At 54.2% G+C, this 22,882-nt stretch overlaps 7 protein-coding genes across 7 annotated transcripts; 2 read left to right on the forward strand and 5 right to left on the reverse strand.

Annotated features, from left to right (window-relative positions):
• Position 1: 1 nt before the first annotated feature.
• On the forward strand, positions 2–951 carry M421DRAFT_347597 (uncharacterized protein). Its single transcript, XM_033589550.1, has one exon. The coding sequence runs from the start codon at positions 306–308 to the stop codon at positions 816–818; it is 513 nt and encodes a 170-aa protein (XP_033451700.1). The 5' UTR covers positions 2–305; the 3' UTR covers positions 819–951.
• Positions 952–3,509: 2,558 nt separating this feature from the next.
• M421DRAFT_418082 (uncharacterized protein) lies at positions 3,510–5,407 on the forward strand. Its single transcript, XM_033591671.1, has 3 exons — positions 3,510–3,984; positions 4,035–4,891; positions 4,944–5,407. Exons 1-3 carry the CDS (start codon positions 3,609–3,611, stop codon positions 5,310–5,312), a joined length of 1,602 nt encoding a protein of 533 aa, XP_033451701.1. The 5' UTR covers positions 3,510–3,608; the 3' UTR covers positions 5,313–5,407.
• A 2,496-nt stretch (positions 5,408–7,903) lies between these two features.
• On the reverse strand, positions 7,904–10,187 carry M421DRAFT_56835 (polyadenylate binding protein; the record flags this gene model as incomplete). The annotated part of the gene is made up of 3 exons (XM_033595447.1): positions 7,904–8,039; positions 8,089–9,050; positions 9,090–10,187. The coding sequence occupies 3 exons, from the start codon at positions 10,185–10,187 to the stop codon at positions 7,904–7,906; spliced, it is 2,196 nt and encodes a 731-aa protein (XP_033451702.1).
• Positions 10,188–10,962: 775 nt separating this feature from the next.
• Positions 10,963–15,392, reverse strand: M421DRAFT_418084 (uncharacterized protein; the record flags this gene model as incomplete). The annotated part of the gene is made up of 1 exon (XM_033591672.1): positions 10,963–15,392. A coding segment is annotated over exon 1 (3,983 nt), but the record flags the coding sequence as incomplete, so codon positions are not given.
• Positions 15,393–16,492: 1,100 nt separating this feature from the next.
• M421DRAFT_56834 (inositol phosphatase) lies at positions 16,493–17,696 on the reverse strand (the record flags this gene model as incomplete). The annotated part of the gene is made up of 4 exons (XM_033595446.1): positions 16,493–16,635; positions 16,695–17,406; positions 17,456–17,528; positions 17,578–17,696. The coding sequence occupies 4 exons, from the start codon at positions 17,694–17,696 to the stop codon at positions 16,493–16,495; spliced, it is 1,047 nt and encodes a 348-aa protein (XP_033451704.1).
• A 962-nt stretch (positions 17,697–18,658) lies between these two features.
• On the reverse strand, positions 18,659–22,254 carry M421DRAFT_418086 (2-oxoglutarate dehydrogenase E1 component mitochondrial precursor). Its single transcript, XM_033591673.1, has 3 exons — positions 21,947–22,254; positions 19,843–21,887; positions 18,659–19,793 (listed from the first exon to the last, which is right to left on the reverse strand). Exons 1-3 carry the CDS (start codon positions 22,127–22,129, stop codon positions 18,878–18,880), a joined length of 3,144 nt encoding a protein of 1,047 aa, XP_033451705.1. The 5' UTR covers positions 22,130–22,254; the 3' UTR covers positions 18,659–18,877.
• Positions 21,941–22,471, reverse strand: M421DRAFT_347768 (uncharacterized protein). The gene has a single exon (XM_033589551.1). It carries the CDS (start codon positions 22,428–22,430, stop codon positions 22,161–22,163), a length of 270 nt encoding a protein of 89 aa, XP_033451706.1. The 5' UTR covers positions 22,431–22,471; the 3' UTR covers positions 21,941–22,160.
• Positions 22,472–22,882: the final 411 nt, after the last annotated feature.

Raw genomic sequence — 22,882 nt, forward strand, 5'->3', positions numbered from 1 at the left:
GGTGGGATTTTAAGTGACCGGTTCGGTGATATGACCGGCTCGGTGATAGAGTACGTTACATACTATGTTGTATAGAAAAGTTGCAGTGCTAAGAAAAAGTGTCTAGCTTGGTGGTGTGTCTGGCTCGGTGGTGCTTTACGTTATTGAAAGGAGATGGACACACCTGAAGCAAATCATTGCTCCACATCTGGACACCGTGCCGGACCCCTAATTGCGACTTCGCTGTTGGCAGGCCAAATCAGCGACACGCTCATGTTTCGACATCCTGAGGCTTCACGCACGTCTCCAGACCTCTACCGCCTACCATGGGAAAGTCGTATATTTCGCATCGCACAGCGTATGCAGATCGGCTGCCAACTGGCAAGGCAACGGGCCGCTGCTCGCTTCGTAAAGTAGCCGTTGTAGTGGCACCTCATCTGAACCTGTGCAATCCTTGCATGAAGGACGATATCAGCGATATCGATGTGTCCTTTTGGCATCGCATTCCAATGCAGCGAGTCAGCAGTCTTGCACGTCATTGGAGAATGCTGGCGAGGACGATCCTACGAACATTGGTCGCAATGATGGCTCAACAATGGACAGGTATACCATTGCACAATCATGTACACCAGAACAAAGAATTGCGCTCAGCTTCCCCGAGTCACCTCATCTGTTCTTTCTGTCGTCCTCCCACAATTCGATCGAGCGCTTACTTACCTATCATCGCCACCCCCGCGCGTCGCCAAACATCGTGGTCGCACATGCACAGCGAACGTTCAGACCGAGTTGCGACTACGTGGCAATGCAGACCGTTTGAAATCGCTGCTCGTAGCCGTTGAGCGACACGTTGTACCTTTCCAGCAACCCGGTCATGCCGACCTGCAGATCGCGTTCTCCACGAGGGCCAGCACATACCCAAAGGATCCGTGCGAGTTATCACCGCAGATCACGACACCTAAGAGAATACCGTGAGTCTTGAAGGTGGACGACTTCCCAGAGGAAGTCAGCACGCCGTTGCGGCGCGGTCACACTGACCTTTGCTTGTCGCCCCTTGCGTTGTCACGTGCACATCGTTGTGTCCGCGGACACACGCCAATGACAACCCTTAAAAGCGGAAGGGAAGGGTGCGTCGTTGGAAGCATCGTCTCCACCGATCGCCACATAGCTTGATGCTGTGCCACAAGGTAAACACAACGTCGACCCGTACATTGCCCTTACTCTTCGTAACACTCAATGATGGCATGTAACAATTATCACCAGTCAGGTAAGGCGACGAGGTAACACAAGATTCACGCACAGTAAAGAGGATGTTCTCAGCGTGCCCGCAGGACGCTACGAATATCCTTTCGTACCTGCATGACCGATGCTGCACGTCAGTCCTTTTCGGTCCGAAAATGCAACGCCCTGGCAACCTGATCATCAAGGCGCCGCTGTTTGTCGTACAGAAAATGCCAAAACACGGCTGATGTCGCTTGGAACCCGGATGCTGAAATTTGATCAGCGGAGCTCGCCTTCAACAGAGCACGACAGGAGCTACGAGTCGGGGCTGCATGGCGAGCGACCCAACCTGTGCCGCGGGAGAGCGCTCTGATGATGAGAATTCGACGCAGCGACAGATTCAAACTGGACAGTGAGAGTTGAGTTTGTGCTATGAGTACGACTTGCCACCAGATGAGCAGGGCATAGAGACACAGTTGTGCAGGCAGACGACTGCATAACGCGAATTACAGCAACGTGGGCGTGACAGGTCAACTTGCAGAACACCAGCAATATGCCCCAGACTTCTGGCAATCTCCTCGCAACTGTTGGCCTCGTGGCATCTGTCACCTTATTTGCGGGTGTATGGGCAGGGTTGATATATGATGGATTGTTCCGTTGATATGCAGTCGACCGTGTCAGCTGTCGCAGAACGTGACAGCGCTTGTTGGACGTATGCACTCACTCTGTTCAAATCGATGGTCGCTAACTTTTTAGTCATAATTGGCTACCCAGAGGCTGTATACCGCATGCACATCTTCAGGTCCTTTCTATGTGTTGCGGCAAACTTGATCGGATTTTTCAGCAATCAATGTCCACCTGCCTTTAATTGCCGCTAAAGATCTCGTCGATGTCTCTGCTCCTCCCATCGACACCCACTCATCTCGATCCCGCTCGTAGCGCAAGTCTTCCCGTCCGGGCCCGACAGCGTCTTGGTCGGCTTACCACTCGTCACACCCTTATACAAGTCGCAAAACTTCGTGTCAATCAAGCAGCTATCCTTGATCGTCGTTGTATCTAACTCATTCCAATTAATGCCAGCAACGAGCTTACCGCTTACGGCCTTGATGCTGGTGAATGAGCTCCTGCGCGCGTACTGCTTGCTGCAGTTTCCCCACGAGCAGTGCAGCTTATCGATGTTCTCGATATAGAAGTTCTTCACGGCCACAGTGCCCTGGTCGAACGAGCATTAGCAGCACATCTCGAACATGTATTCCCAGTAGAAGCAAAGGGAATGGGTAAGGAGATACTCATGCGGCGGCAATGAGGAGGAGGGTGGGGGCATGCATCATGTATTGAGTTCGAGGAGAGGTAATTTGGACAGAGTGATCGTCTACTAAGGGCACTATGATTGTCTTTTACCCTTTCTTATACCATTACTGCGGCTGGCCTGATCCAATACGGACGGCAGCAAGAGAGTCTACTGTCAACATCGCGGTATTTCGCCGTCTCAAGCCTTATTCATCTAAGTCACTAACTTTAATTGTTGCTTCTTGCTGCGTCTGGTCGCACGCATCGCGAGTTCGCCATTAAGCTAAGACTTCCCCAGCTCGCCAACTCCCCCTCTTACTGTGAAAGCTTTCGGTGCCTTCTACCCCAGATCAGCAGAAGCCTGCGGTTTGAGGACTTTGTTGCGAGGGCGGAGTGTGGGCCAGGCCATTGGCGGGAAAATAAGGAGAGCGTTTTGAATCAGTGCACCGCCAAGCCGTGTATATGAGGTCCGCTGTCAAGATGTTATGGCGAGGCTTCGGGTGCTTGTGTGATGATTGCAGTGCTGACTTCTCGTGATGGGCTGAGTATGAGTGCGGGCTACTTGCTATGGAACTTTTGAACGCCTTCATCTACCCTCCCCTGGGTAGTGGAACGTCAGCCTTGGTCTCGACATTGCCGATGATTCAATGGAGAGCATGTGTGGCTTCATCGCTTCTATCTGCACTGTAGTACGCTGTAATTAAAGCACTATGATCATCTTGTAACGAGATGAAGTAGTGCTTCGTGCTGATCTACGAGAAAAAAATCGCTCGGAGCAATAATGGAGGCTTCCTCGCGTTTTTACGGCTTCATGTTGGAGAACCTTGTAAATGGTGAGTTGAAGTTACTCAGTCGCTCGAGATTGAAACTACGCGGGCTTTGATCACCTAGATACTGCTCGTAAAGTGACGGTTGTGTCGAGTGATAGTGTACAGCCACAGGTGTGGCGTCGATCAAACCACACATATGACGTAGCCGTGACCGCGACCCTGCTTGTCGTGCGGTAGCTCCCCTGGATGCTAGCCAGCTTTGACGGGGCCTGGTCTTTCAGTATTCACTTGCTGCGATCCGTCTTACCCGACTCCCACGGGTTCACGGCATCGCATTGCTCCCTAACAGCAATGAGGCACCGCCTATCGTCTCTAGCGTTCTCTCGCACCTTGACTGCTCCACGCGCACTCCACACACCTCTGACGCGTATAACAGCAAGATTGACCTCTCAGAATGGCGGCACGAAACAACCATTACAGCGGAGAAGCTTCGTGATTACAGCCCCTATGAACGTAAAGCTACCTAGCAAGGACACTGGCAGCTACGAGGATTCGAACGCGCGCCCGGCTTCTGAGCTGAACCACAACATCACACAAGAAGAGAAGGATGACTTTGCGCGGAAGCTGCAGGAGGACAAGGGCAAACAAATACGCACGCCATGGCATAGGGAAGGCAGCGATGTACCGCCTGTCGCCAGACAGCGCAGCGCTGGAGCAATGACAAAGGGTACGTCTTTTGCAGCTCGCCTCTTCATAATCACCACTCATGCAGCACAGGCAAACTTCTCACCACGCCCTCTCGAATGTTGAAGATCATCCTCCCTCTCACGACCAAGGACACGAACTCAGACCGCAAGGACATCGAGCCGCTCGCTCTGCTCGTCCACCCGCAACAGCCTATTTCCTACCTCGAGCGTCTGATTCAAGCAGAGCTACCCACGATCAAAGATAAGGATGGCAGAGAGCGCATCCCACAGGTATTCTTCCGCGCTGAGGATAGCATGCAAGACCCCCTGCAGGGCTCAGAACGTAGCGAAACAACTGTCAGCGAGGACAGCGAGCCTTCACATAACGAAGAGGACTTCGAGCAGGTGGACGAACATCGCATTGACGGCAAGACTGTCAAGACCGGCAAGATCAGATCGAAATCGGATAATGGAGAGGCTGGTGCGGTCAGAAATCGCAAGACGCCTGACGAGGCGGTTGAACTGCGCGGCGGCCATGGCGAGGGTGGCGTCGAATCGTACTCTGGTCTCGGGCAAGATGCACCCAGCGACAAGGTGTCGACCCGAAAGTTCGTGCGCTGGTCTAGCAGCACTGAGATGGGCGACTTCATTCGCGACGCAGCGCGTGGCCAAGAGTTCGCTATCGAGATCGAAGGCGCCCCAGAGGAGATCCGTGTTGGTGTGCCCTCGTTCAACGACCGCACATACTACCTACGCATGCGCCTCAGGAAGACGTCTAAGCAGATTAGCGAAATGGCAGAGGTCAAAGAACTGTGCGACAAGCTTGCACATAAGGCAGCACAATCGGTAGCTATGGCCGGATTTGGCGGTATTGTAGGATGGTGGGGAGTAGTCTACTACCTCACATTCCAGACAGAGCTCGGCTGGGACGTTATGGAGCCAGTAACCGTACGTCTAAGAAAATAACATTAATATATTTTCACATACTGACAGACTACAGTACCTCGTCGGTCTCTCGACCCTTATTGGCGGTTACGTCTGGTTCCTGTACCACAACCGTGAAGTCTCGTACCGCAGTGCCATGAACTTCACCATCTCGCGTCGCCAGTCTAAGCTCTACAGCCAGAAAAATTTCGACCTGCGGAAATGGGAGGTCTTGATCGAAGACGGCAATGCGCTGCGCAAGGAGATCAAGGCCATCGCCAACGAGTACGACGTCGAATGGGATGAGATGAAGGAGGAGAAAGACGAGAAGGTCGCGGATGCGTTGCGTAAGGACAGGAAAAAGAAAGAGGGTAAGAAGGACAAGGACGATGATGAGCCGAAGGCGGGCAAGACGGAGGTCGATGACGAGGGTAAGACTGGGTAGACCTGTCCGATATCCGTGGAATCCCAGCTGCACACATTATGTAGATATATTAGCGCGGCGTTGAGGGAAGACATCAATCAGCACTCTCCTTTGTTCCAAGTCAGCCGCACATGTCCGTGAGGCTGGTGACCAATCACCGGATATCAGCACGTTCAACGTGAAACATGAAAACTTAACTTTGAACGACCCTACGTTCAGATGTTTCTTTCTGCCAAATATCTTTCCCAAAATTGTGTCTTCACCTCGATGGTTTTCCTAACCAGTCGCCGCCCAGCGCATAGTCGCTGCCTTCGGTGCTCTTCCTCCGATCAAGGCATACTCGCCAGTGATTACAAAACCTTCCGCGTCCAGATGTAACGTCCAGCTACACCGTTTCTTCTATACCCAAAAACTTACTTCAGCCTGACATGGTCCGTCAGACGCTACACCGATGAGTGTCATGTCTCTCTGGTCGTTGCTGGTGATTAGGGATTTCACAATGAATGTGAGCTTTGGCGTATATTCTTGGTCTGCTAGGAAATATTTCGGTTCACTTTTTATGTCTGCTCTGAGCTGGGTGTACTGATGCGCTACCTCACCAAAGAAAGCCCTTGTCCGAACTTCCTCTGGTCTGGAGCATGTTGGGATATCTGACGGAAACTCGGATGTGGTTTGGGCTTTGTGATCCTAGGAGTGTAAAAGAAGCCATGCACCTGTCCTGCACTCTCATATTTTCTGTAGAGAGTGTTTCCTCTTCTAAAAGAGGATGGAAAAATGGGTATGGAGATTAAGATCGCTTTAGAGCACAAGTCGTCTCAATCAAACATTCTCCGGCAATAAGGTATCTTGTTCTTCGCCTACTTTTATATCTGCAGCTACTTTACCGACAACAACACACACAATCCCCTCTATGTATCCGAAAAGACGAAGAAGGCCTAATTCTGCTCTCTTTGCTTCTGCGGTCCCAAGACCCAGACCCGTACGAAACCGGTTTCCTTCTGTGCTTGAAAATAGAGCCAACATTGTTATGACTTTTGAGATTCCTCGAGTTTGCAGAATATGCTGGATGCCATTTCTTACCTTTCAATCCAATTATCGTAATACGAAAGGTTGCAAGAGCCATGCTACCCGAATCTCGAAACCACACTTTTCTGCTCTCCCTCCTTTCTCCACAACTCTATCGTATTTGACTGTGGAGTGTCAAAAGCCGAATACTACTTCCTCATGACCACAAAAATTGTTCAATAATTCCCACTACTACCAAGCGCTTTTCATGCTGTGGTCTTACTCGACATTGAACTCTTGCTTAGCATCAAAATATAATGTTGGTCCTGACGGCATGACTGCGAGATCATCGTCGAGTAGACGAGAGTCTCTCCTCTGCTCCTTGCCGTCGATGCTCTTCCTCTTCATTGAATACTTCTGATCTCGACCCAGAATAACGGTCGCTCAGATGCCATGGTTCACAGAACCCTCTTCTGACTCAAAAGTCGACTTGATGCACATCTAGGTTACCTCTCCAACCATCTCATAGTAGCGAGAGCTGCAAATTAAGGGGCCGCTTCGTCTATCCGGGAATTTTTTTGCTGGGATGCTTTCAGCTGCCGCTATGAAACGACAGCTCGCGCCAGCAGTATTTTCTCACAATCTCGAGCGTTGCTCAACGACCAAGGTACACGCAGGTCACGGATATCAGCTTTCTCGCTCACATTGCGACTATGCAGCTCCATTCACTCGCTCATCAGAGTTAACTCGGCGAAGTCGGCTATCTCGAGATGCTCTAGAATGCATGCACATACTTAAACAACACGCTTATCGCTGTCCTACATGAATCACTTCCCCTCAAGCAATTTACGACCCTGTACCAGAAGACTCTGATGTCAGCCAATGTTCTTGGTGATTAATTCACTGAAGTTCAAACTGTGGTACTGCTACGTACTCAACTAGCGGTTGCAGACCTCTAGCACCAAGTACTGTTCCAGTCAATCGCGCAACAAGTCGTGACGCCGAAAATCGCTCCCCTGTTCGTCACTAAGCAATAGAGGTATCATGCCAGCCAATACGACTAGGGGGAGGAAGCTCATGAAAGTATCATAGTTTAGCGGCGCAAGGTGTGTTGTTCAAAGATCTGTTGGACTATCGACTACATCCGTAAGATCTACTCCATGTCATTCATATCCATCGTCCACTCCGTCATACATCTACCATCATTACCCTCTCGGTAAACAATCGGGATCGAACGTAAGCCATTCAGGTTTGTAACAGCTGCTGTGAGGTATCATACTGGTAAATCCATCGATCCACCCATATCGTGTCGCTGTTGTCGCAGACTCATCCGTCTATGATACAAAACAAATCAAGGAACCGTAAAATCCCAACTCAGTAGATCGAGATTGGGTGACAGCCGACGTCCAGCTAAGGGGTCAGTGTCGAGATAATGTAGACCGCGTCGAAATCGTCAGAACTTTTAGGTGCATTCGTGAAGCCGTCCGCCATCGTGAAGGAAACCATGAACCGTGCGCCGTTCGCCATTAAGAAAGGGTTGAAACCATAGGTTGCTGTCGATCGAAAGTGATGCGGAGCGAGTCCTACTCGGTAGCAACTAGAGGAAATTAAGCCTTGGTCTCTTCCTTGATCTCCTCCTTGGGGGCCTCCTTCTCGCCCTCACCGTCCTTGTTCTTGACGTATTCGTCGTAGACACTCATGGCCTCGTCCACCTTGGCGCGGAGAGCGGACTCGTCCGAGGTGCTGCGGTACGTCAGTAAGAAGTGATGGTACAAGATCGAGGGGAACTTACAGGTTGATGAGCTCGGAGTTGTCCATCTCGAGGAGCATACCAGTGATCTTGCCAGCAAGCTCGGGCTGCATCTCGTGGATCTTGGGGTACAGAGCCTCACCAAGCATCTGCTTCTGCTGACCGACTGGGGCAGCGTTAAGGGCGTTCATATCGATGCCACCAGCACGGGGGAAGCCAGCCTGAGGAGCCTGACCGGGACGGCCGTTAGGACCTCCGCGGCCACCCTGAGGGAAGCCCTGACCACCGCGCATGGCAGGGGCCATCTGACCCTGGGGCATGCCGGGCATGCCAGGCATGGGGCCAGCGCCGCGACCGCCACGACCACCCATGGCCTGCTGAGCCTGAGCGGCGAGCTGCATGTACTGAGGAGTCATGTAAGGAGCGGGGAAACCACCAGGAGCCATGCCGGGGGGCATGTACATGGGAGGCATCTGCTGGGCATTGGGGCCACCACGACCGCCCTGCTGGGGCATACCGCCGGGGAAGCCACGACCGCCTTGCTGACCGGGCATGCCAGCGGGGAAGGGCATCTGTCCACGGCCACCGGGAGGGAACATCATGGGCTGACCAGGAGCGACGAACATCTGGGGCATGCCGCCAAACTGCTGCTGCTGCTGCTGCTGCATGCGGAGCTGGTTGCGGGCCTGGATGGTAGCCTCAAGCTGGTTCTTGCGGACATCCTTGCGCTGAGCAAGAGCGACATAGAGGGGTTTACCGTCGAACATGCGTTGGTTCATGTCGGTGACAGCCTTGGTGGCCTCGTCGGGGTTGCTGAAGCAGACAAAACCGAAGCCCTTGCTCTTACCGAGGATCTTCTTCTCGCCCTTGATGGTGACCTTGTCGCCCGCCTTGATGGTGTCATCTTTCTTCTCATCAGAGGACTCCTCCTTGACCTGCTCGCTCTCCGTCTTCTCCTCCTTCTTCTCCTCCCTCTTCTCCTCCTCAGCCTCGGCCTTGTTCTCCTCGGAGTCAGAGTCGGCCTTAGCGCCCTCAGCAGGGACAGCATCGCGCATGACCTTGGCGGAGGTGATGGTACCGAAGGGAGTGAACATCTCGCGGAGTTTCTCGTCATCGACCTCGTCGCCGAGGTTCTTGATGTAGAGGTTGACACCCTGGTACTTGGACTGCTTCTCGAGACGGGCAGCCTCGTACTGCTTGCGGAGCTCCTCCTCACGCTCGTGCTTCTTCTGAGCACGACCGACGTAGAGCTTTTGACCCTTGAAATCACTGTCGTTCAGAGTGTCAACGGCAACGGCGGCAGCCTCGTGCTTGACGTAGTTGACAAAACCGAAACCACGGCTCTTGCCCTGGTCGTCCCTTGCGATGGACGCGGAGGTGATATCTCCGTGCTTCTCGAAGAGCTTGCGGAAGTCATCGTCGGTGACATCGAGGTCAATGTTCTTGACGTAGATGTTGGTGAAGTTGGCCTTCATCTCTTCAAACTTGCTCATGCGCTCCTTCTTGGGGATGTGGTGACCGACGAAGACCTTCTTCTCGTTCAGAAGCATGCCGTTAACGTGCTTGATGGCGTTGTTTGCGGCCTCGGCGGTCTCGTAGTGAACGAATCCGTAGCCCTTGGAATTACCCATCTCGTCCTGAGCGACCTTACAAGACAGAATGTTGCCGAAGGCGGCGAAGGTGTCGTGGAGAGCCTTGTTGTCAATGGCGTGGTCGAGGTTCTTGATGAAGACATTGCCCTGACCAGTCTTGCGCAGAGCGGGGTCACGCTGAGACCACATGATGCGGCAAGGCCTGCCCTTGATAACGGTGTAGTTCAGCTCCTCGAGGGCCTTCTCGCCGTCCTCAGAGCTGTTGTAGTTAACATAGGCGTAACCGAGCGAGCGACGGGTAACGGCGTCACGGCAGACACGAATAGAGGCGACCTGGCCAATCGAGGAGAACAGCTCGAAGAGCATAGCCTCGGTGACGGAGGGGTCGAGCTCGCCGACATAGAGAGAGGCGGAGTTCTGGTGGGCCTGTTGGGCAGTGGGGGTGGGAGCCTCGCTCTGGGCAGCGGAGACCTGGGTGTTGGCCTCGGCGCCGTTGGCGTTGGCAGCGCCGTCCTGGACGGGAGAGGTGGAGTTGGCGACTTCAGACATGGTGAGTATCTGGTGCAGTGTTAGTTGCCGTGTGCTGTGAATTTTGCGGGAAGGTGCAGGGTGGGCATGTGCAGGTGCGCTCGCTTCACCAGAAAAGATTGGACTCACCTGCGCGTCAAATGACCTGCAACGAGAAGTGTGCGGGTGCTGAAGGTCCTTGAGGAGGCCTAGGGAGTGGACAGATGGATGCGCTACTTTCCTTCTACTTGCGACGTGCGGTCGTGAAAGGGAAAGGTCGCTCGACAACGGTGGAGGGGTTGACGAAGCGGGCGGAGTGCGTCGCACGGGATTTTTTTGTGGTTTTCTGGATTTTTTTGTTTCTTTTCTGTTATGTGACGATCCGCGTGAGAGGACCGGAACTTTGGAGAGCTTTGTGTGTGGTGGTGGAAAACGGTGGGAGGATAGAGGCACACAGTGCTTTCAAGTGGGATATTTTCTGTGAGGCGCCGGTCAGTGCATGCCGCTAGCTGCTTTTGGGGTAGGCGGTGAACGAACGAGCTTTCTTTACACCCGAACGAATGGCAGTCGGACTGAACAAAATCAGTGACTGACGTCAAAGCCGTCAAAGAGGAGCAGTAGCCCTTGATATCGTTTGCTACCGTTCCGGAAAGCGCACACAGGGTTCCAACCCTTGCGAAACGGCGGTTCCTGTAGCCCTGACCACATGTCAGACGCGTTCGATGAGATAGGCAGCCACAGCCGCGTGCACGACTGAGCTAGTCACGCCGAGTTTTGATGCCTATGAACAAGAGCGAAGCTTCTGCTTTGCACTGCTGCCAAAAGGTCTGCACATGGTGGCGTGAATGCCCAAAGGTGATATTTGCATGTGACACTCACAACAAACACGCGAATACTGCGACATCATTCCAACACACCATTCCAACATATCTACAAACGACCACAAAAGATGGGTATCTGTGCACAAATCCAACAAAGAACCAAACGAACGTGCCTGCCCCACTACTCACTCAAACTATCGTCCCAGCTCCCTTGCTCAGTAAGGAACTTCTCAACTTTTGTCTTGCACTCCTTCAAACCCTGCCCCAGAGCTTCATTCCATTGACTTTCGACAAGCCCGACCTTCTCCTTCAAGTCATCCGTCAGGCGCTGCTCTTCGTCGGCACGAATAGCTCTCATCTCGCCGTCCACGCTAGCAAGGTCTTCCCCTTCCAGTAGTCTCTGCGTCTCGAGGAGGCGCGAGCCAGCTGTCATGACTGCGGTTTTGACCTCGTGTAGCAGACATAGTAGGTTGATTTGTGACTCGATCAATTGATACGTCGAGCGCCCGGCGTGCGCGAGAAGAGTGTAGAGGTACTGCAGCGGGAAGTTGTGGTATGTCGGGTTCTCGCTGTACTCCTGGGCCGGGATCAGGATGCCAAAACCGTCAAGCTGGTCCGGCACTTTCTGCACGATTGCCAACAGGCCGGGCGCGATGTCCCAGAAGGCTGAGAGCTGTGTCTCGACGCCGCGTGTAACGTTGCGCTCAATGACTTCGAGGAAGTCTTCGTAGCGCTTCAGGATCTCTTTCTCGAATGCGACTTTACGGTCCTGTGCGTCGCGGCGGAAAAAGTCGGTTGCTTCCTTGACCTTCTGGTCGTTCTTGGCCTGGAAATAGGGCAATACGATGATGTCTCGATACAGATCGTTGCGCTCGTTCTCCAGCTCGAAGAGCTCCTTGTGAAGCTGCTCACGGAGCTCAAACAGCCACTTCAATAGCGTGAGCATTTCCAGCAGTTCAGGCTTTTCGTCCCCTTCCTCTTGGGTCCGATTGGGGTTCAACTCTTGCGCCTCAGTCGACAAACGACCCTTCAACTGTTCGATAGACGCCGTGACCTTGGTTACACGCTCGCAAAATACAGCATGTAGGGTGTTCGCGACCTCGGCCTGGAAGGTATCGAATATGTTCTGAACTACATCCTGCGCCCGCTGGTGCTCCCGAGCTTCAAACTCCGCGTCAGCTTTCGCTGCATCCTGGAAATCCATCTGGCCATTTCGGAGATTCTCTTGGATATTGTACCGAATCTGCGCCCGTCGATCATTTAGTGATGCATTCTCCGACTCCTTACGCGCTTCTATCTTCGTCGCGAATGCAGATTTGGTGGTCTTTACCTCGGCCAGATCCGTCAAAGTTCGAAGGCTGCTGCGAATAGAGGCCAGATCAGGGTGGTTGTTGTTGACGGCAGGGTGGTGACGCGGATGAGATGGCGGAAGTGTCACAAGCCTAGACACATCGAGCTTATGCGGGTCGATTGCTGGTGGTGTTGAAGTCGGGAAGTAGTCGTATGAGGCCGGCTGTTTCCCTTTCCCTTCGTGAATTCCACCCTTTTCAAGTGGATACTCGTCTGGGCCATAAGGTGCTGGTCTGTTGCTGGAACTCGCCCGGTAGTGCTTGGATGTAGATTGATTCTGCCCATCGGGGTGGAAGCTCTCCTGCGTCTCCATCACCAGACCCATGTACTTCGATTCTCTCTTGCTTCGCTCCAGCCGCCTACCACCGACACCCTGCGAGCCATCGTCGCTCTCCCACCACCGGCTAGCCGAACGGCCTCTCGAGTCTTCCTCATCTGGAACCGTGCTCATGGCCATGCTGGGAATCGGCGATAGCGAAGGGTGGTAGTTATTGCTCCAAGGAGCATCACGAGCGCGTTGGCTTGACGCGCTGGCGGGCGAGGCCGGCTCAGTGTGTGGTGTGAATCGGCCTCGAGAGGATCCAGGGCTCGCCGCTGTTGTAGGCATGGAATCGGAAGGTCTTGTGTCAGTCGATTCGCCTGCAACGGACCCAGAGCGCTTGCTTGGATACGAAGGAGTGACTTGGGCACTTGGAGTCATAGCCCTTCGTCCAGATAACTTGTTCGACCGCCACAAATCCCTAGTCAAATCCACAACATCGCCTGCCATAGCGTCGAAGGCAATCGAGTACCGATCTCGGCGAACCCTAGATTCGGCGACCATAAACTCAGCAAAGAGCTCTAGGCGTTCTTCGTCGTTCTCAGCGTGCATCTCTTTCTCGATAAAGGCTCGATGCCGCTCGATCGACGCTTGAGCGAACGCATCTCGATCCGTCGGTCTCGGCGTAGTGAGTGATGCATCATGTGGTGTGAAAACAGAGCGCAGCGACGCCTGCGACACGGAGCGGTTTGCGACCCCTAATGGAGTTGTCAGACCTCTCTCATCCTCGGCAGAATGCGGAGGAGGTGTAGGAAGAGCTTTGGCAGGGAACACTGCGGGGACTTTCTGAGAACGATGATCCGTACCTGGCGAGAAGGGTGGCGTGGGGGCAGCGCCAGACACAGCTCGTGGGCCTGTGATGACTCGCGGTGTCGAATTGGCAGACCCCGGATCATCGTACAAATGTGCACTTCTCGGTGATCGAAGTGCTCCAGCGCTTCGTGGTGTATGCCTTGTGACTGCACCACGTCGTGCCAGGCCACTTTCAGCAGGCGAGGGAAGTTCGAAATTCGCTTTTGATGTGGACACCTCGAGGTCGTGGGCCCATGGGTTATTGTTTGGCTCGATGCGTCGCTCACGTGCAGCACGACTCTCCTCCCTGCGTTCACGAATACTGCCGCGAGCACTGCCCTCGCGTCTAGGTCTTGAGATCGTGCTGCCCGATCCCGAGTGTGATGTCATTGATGGACCAGAGACTGTCGACTCGCTCTCCGTCTCTGGAGGTGGTGCGACATACTCGCCATGGCGACTAGTCTGTGGGCTCGTGTCGACATGCAGGCCGTGAGCGGCTGGTGATCTTACTGGGGGTGAAGCCGGTGGTGCTGAGGTCTGCGTGGGTTCGTCTTCCCAGCCCATCGGTGTTGGTGGAATAGGTCCTAGAGTGGTTTGTCCGGGTCTACGCGTCGGAGGGGCAGAAGGATAGCCTGACGAGCGGCCCGAGTCATAGCCAGGTCCAACACTTTGCGATCTCGAATTGCTCGGTGGAGGACCGGGCGGCGGAGGACCGGGCGGCGGAGGCGGCAGCGGCATGCCAGGGCCCCAACTTGACAGAAGATTTGGGGGTGTCTCACTGACAGGCGTTCGAGTTTCGGTGCCATGGCCAAGGATGCCAGCGGATGCAGCTCTTCTCGAATTCGGTGGCCTGATGGGTGAATCGGTATCCGGGACATGTCGTCGATCCAGAGGACTGGGAGTATATTGAGCGAAGCTGCGCTGCGAAGAAGATCCAGGATCGCCTCGCTGGAGCACGTCATGCGTGCTCATATGTAGTGACTCGATAGCACTTGGCGCAGGACTGTGGTCGTTATTCCTGTTACGGAAGTTGGACAAGCTGAATTTAGTCGACAGCCCACGAGAAGACGACCGCTCTCTGCCAGACGCCACAGGTGGTGGTGCGAACTGGGTGTTCATTGGCGCGGCAGCAGAGCCAGAGGGTATGGCTATCGGGACAGGAAGGTTGTGGAAGCTTCGAGCTGCGCGCGCAGACGAGGGCGTGCCGGTCTGCGGTGTAGGCGGTGGAGGAGGGTGGTTTTGGGAGAAGGCATGTCCCGGCGACGAGCTCAGTGCTTGCGACATGGTCTGGTTCTGAGCGTGCGCAGGCGTGTACGGCGGCGGCGGGGAGGGCATTGCGCCTTCGTGGCCTGACAAGTCCTGGGCCCGTACTGGGTTGATGGCCATCTGCGTCTGCTGGGGCGCATGCTGCACACCCGATCGCCCGTTCCCTCTCCATTGCTGTGGATTGTACGGGGTAGCCATTGGCGAGCTCGCTACGGGCGAGGGTGCATACGGCGAGGACGAATGGTGCGCGAACGGGGAGAAGGGGCTTAAAGAGGTCGCGCTCGCCGGAGTCTGCAGATTGCCATGAGTCTGCACAAAAGTAGTGCCTTGTGTGATGATGCCCGGTCGCACGGCAGCAGCACGGCCAGGAGTGATGGGCTGCCCGTATGGGAACGCGTTCGCTGGCGGAGGAGGCACGCCGGGATGGTTGTGAGAAGGCATGCTTCACACCGTTGACTGTGTAGGAGGGCCTGAACGCCCGGAAGCCTCTGGCGGCTCCAGCGTGCTGCGCGGCGAATCCTACTCGGTATTCTGCGACCGTTCGTTCACCGGGCTGGGGGGCTTGCAGAGCCGTGTTTGTTACCTCTTCAAACAAGCCACTGCACAAGAAACGACTGCACCCCTGCAAGACTGGGCATGCTATAGCCGACGGAAGGAAGGCGAGGCCGCATGGCGATGGACAGAGTGGACGCTGGCAGTCCCATTCGCCCCGTTGCCCAGCACGAGCCAGCAGGAGAGACGATCCGGGCGTTGGGGAGAGAGGGTTGGCGGTCTTAGCGTGAAGCTTGAGACCGGTCTGCGCCAATCAATACGGCAGTCGAGCAGGCGAGACTAGCGCAGGCGGCTATGTAAAGACCTAAATGGTATCATGCCAGTTCATGGAGGTCGCACAGAGACTCCGTCTTCTCGATTTCGTGGCCGCAATTTGTGAGCAATCTTTCGAGATGTATATAGTCTGTGAATGCCCTTGACTCTGTATTGCTAGAGAGGTCCATGCATCGTGTCGAAGTGAAGTCTCGAGCTTTCTGCTGCCAGGGTTCGGCAGACCCCAGATACACGCTAAATATAGCACGGCATCTTCCATGCAGCTTGGAATCACCTCCCACTTCCCACATCACATGCATGACCAGATGAATTCTCCTGCAAGCCTGGGGTTTCACCAACGATAGCCGTCTCGGATGTCGACAGTATTAGTATGAACGTTAGGCAACCGAAAGGGTCATGCAGGGTAGAGCAAGGACAGGAAGCATGCTGGTAGACGAGCCTGCTAGTAGAGCCTGAGTAAGAACAGGGTATGAGCGGTGACTGAGTCGCGCCGATACATAGCCGATTGTTGATAGTCAGCCCGAGAAGAGAGAGAAGGTTGTCGTATATCCGTGCGGCATGGAATCTGTAGGTGGTCTGGTTGCTGGCTGAGCTGGATCTTGAATTGGATACAATCGTGAAACCATTGGAAAGATTCCAGCACAACCAAAACACCTTGAAAGTGCCAATGCTGTACAGAATTGGCAAGCTAGGCCTACATGTCTTTCGGGGCACAGATATAGGTGCGCAATCGGTGGTAGAGCGGGCAATGGAGGAGTTCACATCCTTCATTCGAGGTGCGGTAGACAAACAGCCACCAACACCAACGCTCTCGTGCCGTCGATCTCACGCACATGCATACCGGCCGGGATCCTAATTGCTCAATCCAAAGGATCTGCGAGTTGTGATATGTCCATTCATAGCGTACTGGTTATGTGCCATTCCAATGCTTTTGCCAAACTGATTTGCTCAAAACTAATCCAGTCGCGAAACGCCTATTTCTGGAACTTCTTGTGTGTGTCGATGACCTTCTGTACCTCTTGTTCCGAGCCCATGAAGATACCCGATCGGTCGTGGATGTGCTCGGGCACAACTTCGAGCATGCGCTCCATCTTACTGTTGATAGCCATGCCGCCAGCTGCGTGTGATGTCAGCATTGGTTCAAAAACATCTGTAGAAGGCGAAGAATTGACTCACCGTTCTCAAAGACCATAGCCATGGGCGCGCACTCGTACAAGATACGCAGCTTGCCCTTGGGGCTCTTCTTATCAGCAGGGTACGCGAAGATACCGCCGTACAGCAGTGTCCGGTACGCATCAGCGACCATAGAACCGATGTAACGCGCACTGTATGGCTTGCCACCCTCCTCCTGGGGGTACTTCAAGCTGTTGACGTACTCCTTGACGGGGTCTTCCCAGTAGAGCGAGTTACCCTCGTTGACCGAGTAGATGGCACGCTTCTTGGGAATCTGCATGTCGGGATGTGTGAGGATGAATTCGCCAAATGCGGTGTCGAGTGTGAAGCCGTTGACGTTGCCACCCTTCATTGTGATGACGAGCTGTGCAGAGGCGCCGTACATGGTGAATCCTGAAGCGACCATCTCGGTACCAGGCTTCAAAAGGTCCTCCTTTGTGCCCTTTGCGTCCTCGGCCAGCTTGTAAACAGCGAAGATAGTGCCGACCGAAACACCGGCGTCGAGGTTGGAAGAGCCGTCGATGGGGTCGCATGCTACGGCGTAGCGAGCTTCGGGGAACTCGTTAAATGTGATCAGCTCCTCCTGCTCTTCGGAGACAAGGACGCGCACACGACCGCAGGATCGCATGGCAGATATGAAGAGCTCATCGCCGATTACGTCGAGCTTCTTCTGATCGTCACCAGTGGCATTAGACTGACCAGCTAGACCCGTGAGCTGCGAACGTCAGTATCTGTCACATGCTGAAGGCTTCAAAATTGCGTACGTTGACCAACGATGCTCTTCGAATGTAGTAGGCGATGCTCTTGAATGCGAATTGGAGGGCGTGGCAAAGAAGTCTGGTCGCTTGTTAGCCTAGACCTCACAGGACCGCGCGTTTGAGCTAACGTGAAGTCGCCGGTTGCCTCCTTGTGTTTCGACTGCTCTTCTGTGAGGAATCGGGTGAGGGTGATGATGTCGGTGTTGATCACGTCCTGCTTATTCTGCTGCTCGCCGTTGGTCGTCATGATGTTCGTTGTGACAGTATTACGTGTTACGTGTACTGGCGGTATCCTGAAGACGGAAAGGGGTATCTGAGAGTGTGGAAGAAGAAGAAGAAGAAGAAGAAGAAGAAGTGAAGAGGTCGAAGCAGGGAAAATCAGATGGAATTCACGATCATCGGCGCCAGCAATTATTATGAAGTCAGATGTCTGGGTCCAAGTGGGTAAAGTCGGGCATGCGGAGACAAGTCGGTATTTGTTTAGGAGACACATCGGTTGAACATCCGCAACAGCTGCCCTCGGCAAGTCACAGGCTCACGATATCTCAGCCATTAGGGCTCTGGAGGTGCCTCAATTGTGGCGGAAGAACTCGCAAAGAGCTCGGAAGAAGCTGATTGATGGCTCTTTTCCCGCGAAAAACACCGCGTCGTCACACGAGCGCCGATGTCAATGCGCTTTGCGGCGGCAGGGCGGGAGCTTTGACGATGATGCAAGTTCGGATACCGAATGGAGGGGCGTTGCGGGGCACTTTCCAGCTCCTCCAGCTGACGTCCTGCCCCGGGATCTTCCGACCCGCGGATGTAAATTCATACGCGAGGTTGCCCGCATCAGCCTCACGAACGTTGAGGATAGGGTCCATGTTCAGGTACAGTAGACGTTTGGAGGCATCGAGATAACCATGGCCACTTCAAGAGGCTCCACGTGCTGGGTAAAGACTTGCTTCGCCCTCGTACAATTACTCTAGTGTCAAATAGAGTCTGACATGTTGACAGCCTCGAGCATCACGCGTGCCTGAATTAGTCCCGCACGTTCACCTATCGCGCGGGAACGGAGGATCTTTGGCCAGACCAATATCGCGCAGATTCAGGGCCCAACGACAGCTCGAGTCACAGGATAATTTATCCAGCCCGCTTTCGAGCGTTCGGCGTACTTCGCACCGAGCGAAATGTCTGTGCAATGATACTCACACAATGTACCCAGGAGGCGTGAATGCAGCAGTACGCGTTGTTGAACATTAAAATCCGGGTTTTCTACATTCCTACACATACACTGATAACCATGCAAATGTACAGAAAGACTCCCTATCCAACCCTTTAACAAGCTTCATGACGCTCTGAAAGGCGAGCGACGCAGAAATGGGGGATAAAACAATGCAAGCAAATTCGGACAGACTACTGGAAACATGGGAAATCTTAGCACGTCTTCCTCTACTCGCCCTTGAGCTTATCCTGCTTGACAGTAAATGCCATCTCCAACAGGTCCTTCTCCTCCTTCTTGTGGGAAGCCTTCAGACCAGTAGCGACGGAAGCACTGGGGTTGCGTCCAGCGTACATGACGTGACGCCTGTTGTGATGCTCTGTCTGGTTCAACAATGTCTCAATCCTGGGCTGTGTGAAGCTCCAAGCACCAGCGTTGAGAGGCTCCTCCTGAGCCCAGATGATGTTTTCAGCGTTGGGATAAGAGTCGAGGTTCTCCTTCAATTGCTCCCATGGGAAGGGGTTCAGCTGTTCAATGCGGGTGATGGCGACATCCTTCAAGTCACGAGCCTTGCGCTCGTTGACTAGAGCAGTGTAGACCTGACCTGTGCAAAGAACGACACGCTTGATCTCCTCGTTCGTGCCAATCTCACCAGACTCATGCGCAGGGTCCTTGATGATCCACTCAAAGTGTGACTCGCCGGTGAACTCCTCAATGTTCGAACGAGCCATGGGGTGACGGAGCAGCGACTTCGAGAAGAAAAGGATGAGAGGCTTGCGGAACTGGCGATTCATCTGGCGACGGAGTAAGTGGAAGTAGTTGGAGGGCTTTGTGCAGTAAGCGATCTGGATGTTGCAGTCTTGGTGCTGACGCTCGAGCTTCTCCGGGGCAGGGAAGATACGGGGGTCCTCGTTGACAAGCTGGAGGTAACGCTCCATACGACCAGAAGAGTGCTCGGGACCCTGACCGTCATAACCGTGCGGTAAGCTCATGACGAGACCGGATCGCTGGAGCCACTTGACTTCGGCAGAGGCAACGAACTGGTCAATAATGACCTGAGCGGTGTTGGCGAAATCACCGAATTGGGCCTCCCACATGACGAGAGCATTGGGAGAGGACAGAGAGTAACCGTACTCAAATCCGAGACTAGGAACTGTCAGTTGTAGATGGATATTTGCGATATGGGCCAACTTACACTCCATACTCGCTGAGCGAGGAGTTGCAGACAGTGAAGGTCTCCTGGTCATCGCTGAGGTCCTGGAGAGGCGTGTATGTCTTCTCGTTCTCCTGGTCGTGGAGGACAGCGTGGCGCTGTGAAAAGGTACCACGCTCTACATCCTGACCAGATACACGGACGTGGTGCCCTTCCATACACAGAGATCCGAAGGCCAAGGCTTCGGCGGTGGCCATGTCGATGTTCTTGCCATCCTCGACGGTCTTGGTGCGGCCAGCCAAAATACGCTTAAGGTTCTTGTGGACGTTGAAGCTCGCAGGTGGATTTCCGATCTTCTGAGCGATGTGCTTTAAAGTGGACTCCTCAACGGCAGTAGGCAGATGCGGCAGGACCTCAGTAGCGAGCTCCTTAGGCGACTTGAAGCCGTTCCAGGCGGAAGTCAGCCACTCCTTAGCAGTAGGCTGGTAGTCCTTACTGCGGTTAAAGCTCTCATCAAGCATACCCCAGACCCAAGCCTTGTGCTCCTCAATGTCCTCCTTGGTGAAAGTCTTCTCCTCCAAGAGCTGGTTGATATAGAGGTCAAGGGTGGGCTTCTGCTCTGAGATCTTCTTGTACATTAGAGGCTGAGTGAAGAAAGGCTGGTCAGTCTCGTTGTGACCCTGCTTACGGTAGCAGACCATGTCAATGACGACATCCTTCTTGAACTCAGCACGGAAGTCAGCAGCAAGCTGACAGACGAAGTTCATGGCCTCGACATCGTCACCGTTGACGTGGAAGACGGGCGCATCAATAGCCTTGGCGATGTCAGAGCAATAAGGAGTGGAACGAGAGAATCGAGGGTCGGTGGTGAAACCAATCTGGTTGTTGACGACAATATGAATGGTACCTCCGGTGTGGTAGCTGGGAAGAGCATGGAAACCCATGGTCTCGTAAACGATACCCTGACCGGCAAAGGCAGCATCTCCGTGGAGCAGGACACCCATGGCGGTACGGGCCTCCTTCTCGTCGTTATTGTAGTGCAGAATGGCGCGAGTCTTGCCGAGCACGACAGGGTCCTCGGCTTCCAAGTGAGATGGGTTGGCGACCAGGGACAGCTGAACGCGCTTGCCAGAGGGTGTAGGACGCTCAAAGTTCATTCCCAAGTGGTACTTCACATCACCAGAACCTTCATCAGAGGGCTCCGCGCTACCGGCGAACTCGCTGAAGATGGACTCGTTGGGCTTCCTGACAACGTTGGACAGGACATTAAGACGTCCACGATGGGGCATACCGATTACAATATCCTTGACACCGTAGTCGACACTGCGGTCGATGAGCGCCTTCATACCGGGAATCAAGCTCTCACCACCCTCGAGACCGAAACGCTTGTCGTTGGGGTACTTTGTCGCCAAGAAAGCCTCGAAGTTGGTACCCCAGATCAGACGGTCCAGGATGCGACGCTTCTCGTCAACGGAGTACTTGAAGGGCTGAGGAACCTCGATGCGCTCACGCAGCCAGTCGCACTGCTCCCTGTCGGGGATGTGGATGTACTCAATGCCATAGGATCCGCAGTAGAGGCGCTCACAAGCGTCGATAATGTCGCGCAGGGTCATCCTGCTGCGGCTCTCGCTCTTGAAGCGAGGCAGGATACCGGGGCCGAGCTCGATCTCCTGGTCCAAATCCTTCTCGGAAAAATTGTAATGGGACAGCTCCAGCTCACGGGGCTTGCTGTAGCCGAATTGCTCGGCTTCTGTACGGATGCCGAGGGGGTCAATCTTCGCCTTGTGGTGACCACGAGACTGGTACGCGCGCACCAGCAATTGTACCTTCAAGTGGTTCATGACATCTGAGCCCTCGCCAGGACCCATACCAAGACCAGGCCTGATATCAGAGATTCCGGAGCTGGTCGAGGGAACGATTGTGGGTGGCGGCTGGAAGGCTTGCGAAGTGGGCATGTCGCCGGACTCCATGTTGCGGAAGTAGACCTGCCACGAGATGTGAACACTCGACGGGTCGCGCCTCCATTGCATGTACATTTCGTCAACATAGTTGGCAGTGTTGCCGCTCAAGAAGCTGTCGTTGGGGTCCTGTGCGGTCGTAGTTAGCTATGCCCTCGAAATCTTCACAGCTTGCTGCGTCCACGTACAACGCCCTTGTCAGTCTCCTCTGCGGCGAGGGCATAGTGGCGACGCTGAGCTTTCGCCAACGGGCGACGGCAGGTCGTGATGACATTCGTCCTGGCTGGCGAGGCGGCGACCGTCGAGAGCCTTGCTTTTGCCGAACAGCTCTGCAGCTGCCGGGAGCATTGTCGCAACGTTGTGCGCAACATGATGAAGAAGCGGAAGAGAAGATGGGGCGGATTAGATGGGTGACATCCAAATGGACGACAGAGTGGCGGAAGGGAAACTTCTGAGCAGCTGCTGAAGCGGAAGACGAGGAAGGAGCAAGCGGAGCCTGTCTCGCACGCGGACCCGGCTAAGCCCCTTGCGCATAGCGTTGTTCATGAACATCGACAACCTTAAGAGGGCTGCATGCCGGAAATGCCTCAAGCACCTGCATTCACAGCTGCGTCTCATGCCATCGGTACCAAGCTGGTAGGTTGCGCATCTGCATCGTGCACGCAGCACCATTCGACCCTCCGTTATCTGGTCGAGCAGGTGCAAGACCCGTCAGATGTGCATCTGTGGCAGCTATCGTGTGGTTGCAAAAGCCTCGAAAGGCTGGCCAATAGCGGCCACATTATGTAAGAATGCACGTCTTGTGACGTCGCCTGAGAACATTGAGACTGCACGCGCGGAAAAGTATCCGCAAGAACTCGAAAATGTTCCTGAGAGCGGCCTCCAAAGGACAGGTGCTGCTTGACTTCATCGCCTTGGACATTGGTAGGTATCTGCCTCCATGTGCATACATTGTGACGTTTGCGCATGCAAGCATGCATGTGGAGAATCGGCGGCGGCAGAACTGCGCTAAAAGAAATGGTAGTCGATCATCAGGTTTGTCTGGGGGCATGCTTTGAGTCCTCTACATAATAGGGCGATCATTCCGCGTCGCAATACACTACCGGACAGCCACTCTAGTCTGA

Source organism: Didymella exigua (assembly GCF_010094145.1).
Source record: "Didymella exigua CBS 183.55 unplaced genomic scaffold M421scaffold_6, whole genome shotgun sequence".
Taxonomy (NCBI): Eukaryota; Fungi; Ascomycota; class Dothideomycetes; order Pleosporales; family Didymellaceae; genus Didymella; species Didymella exigua.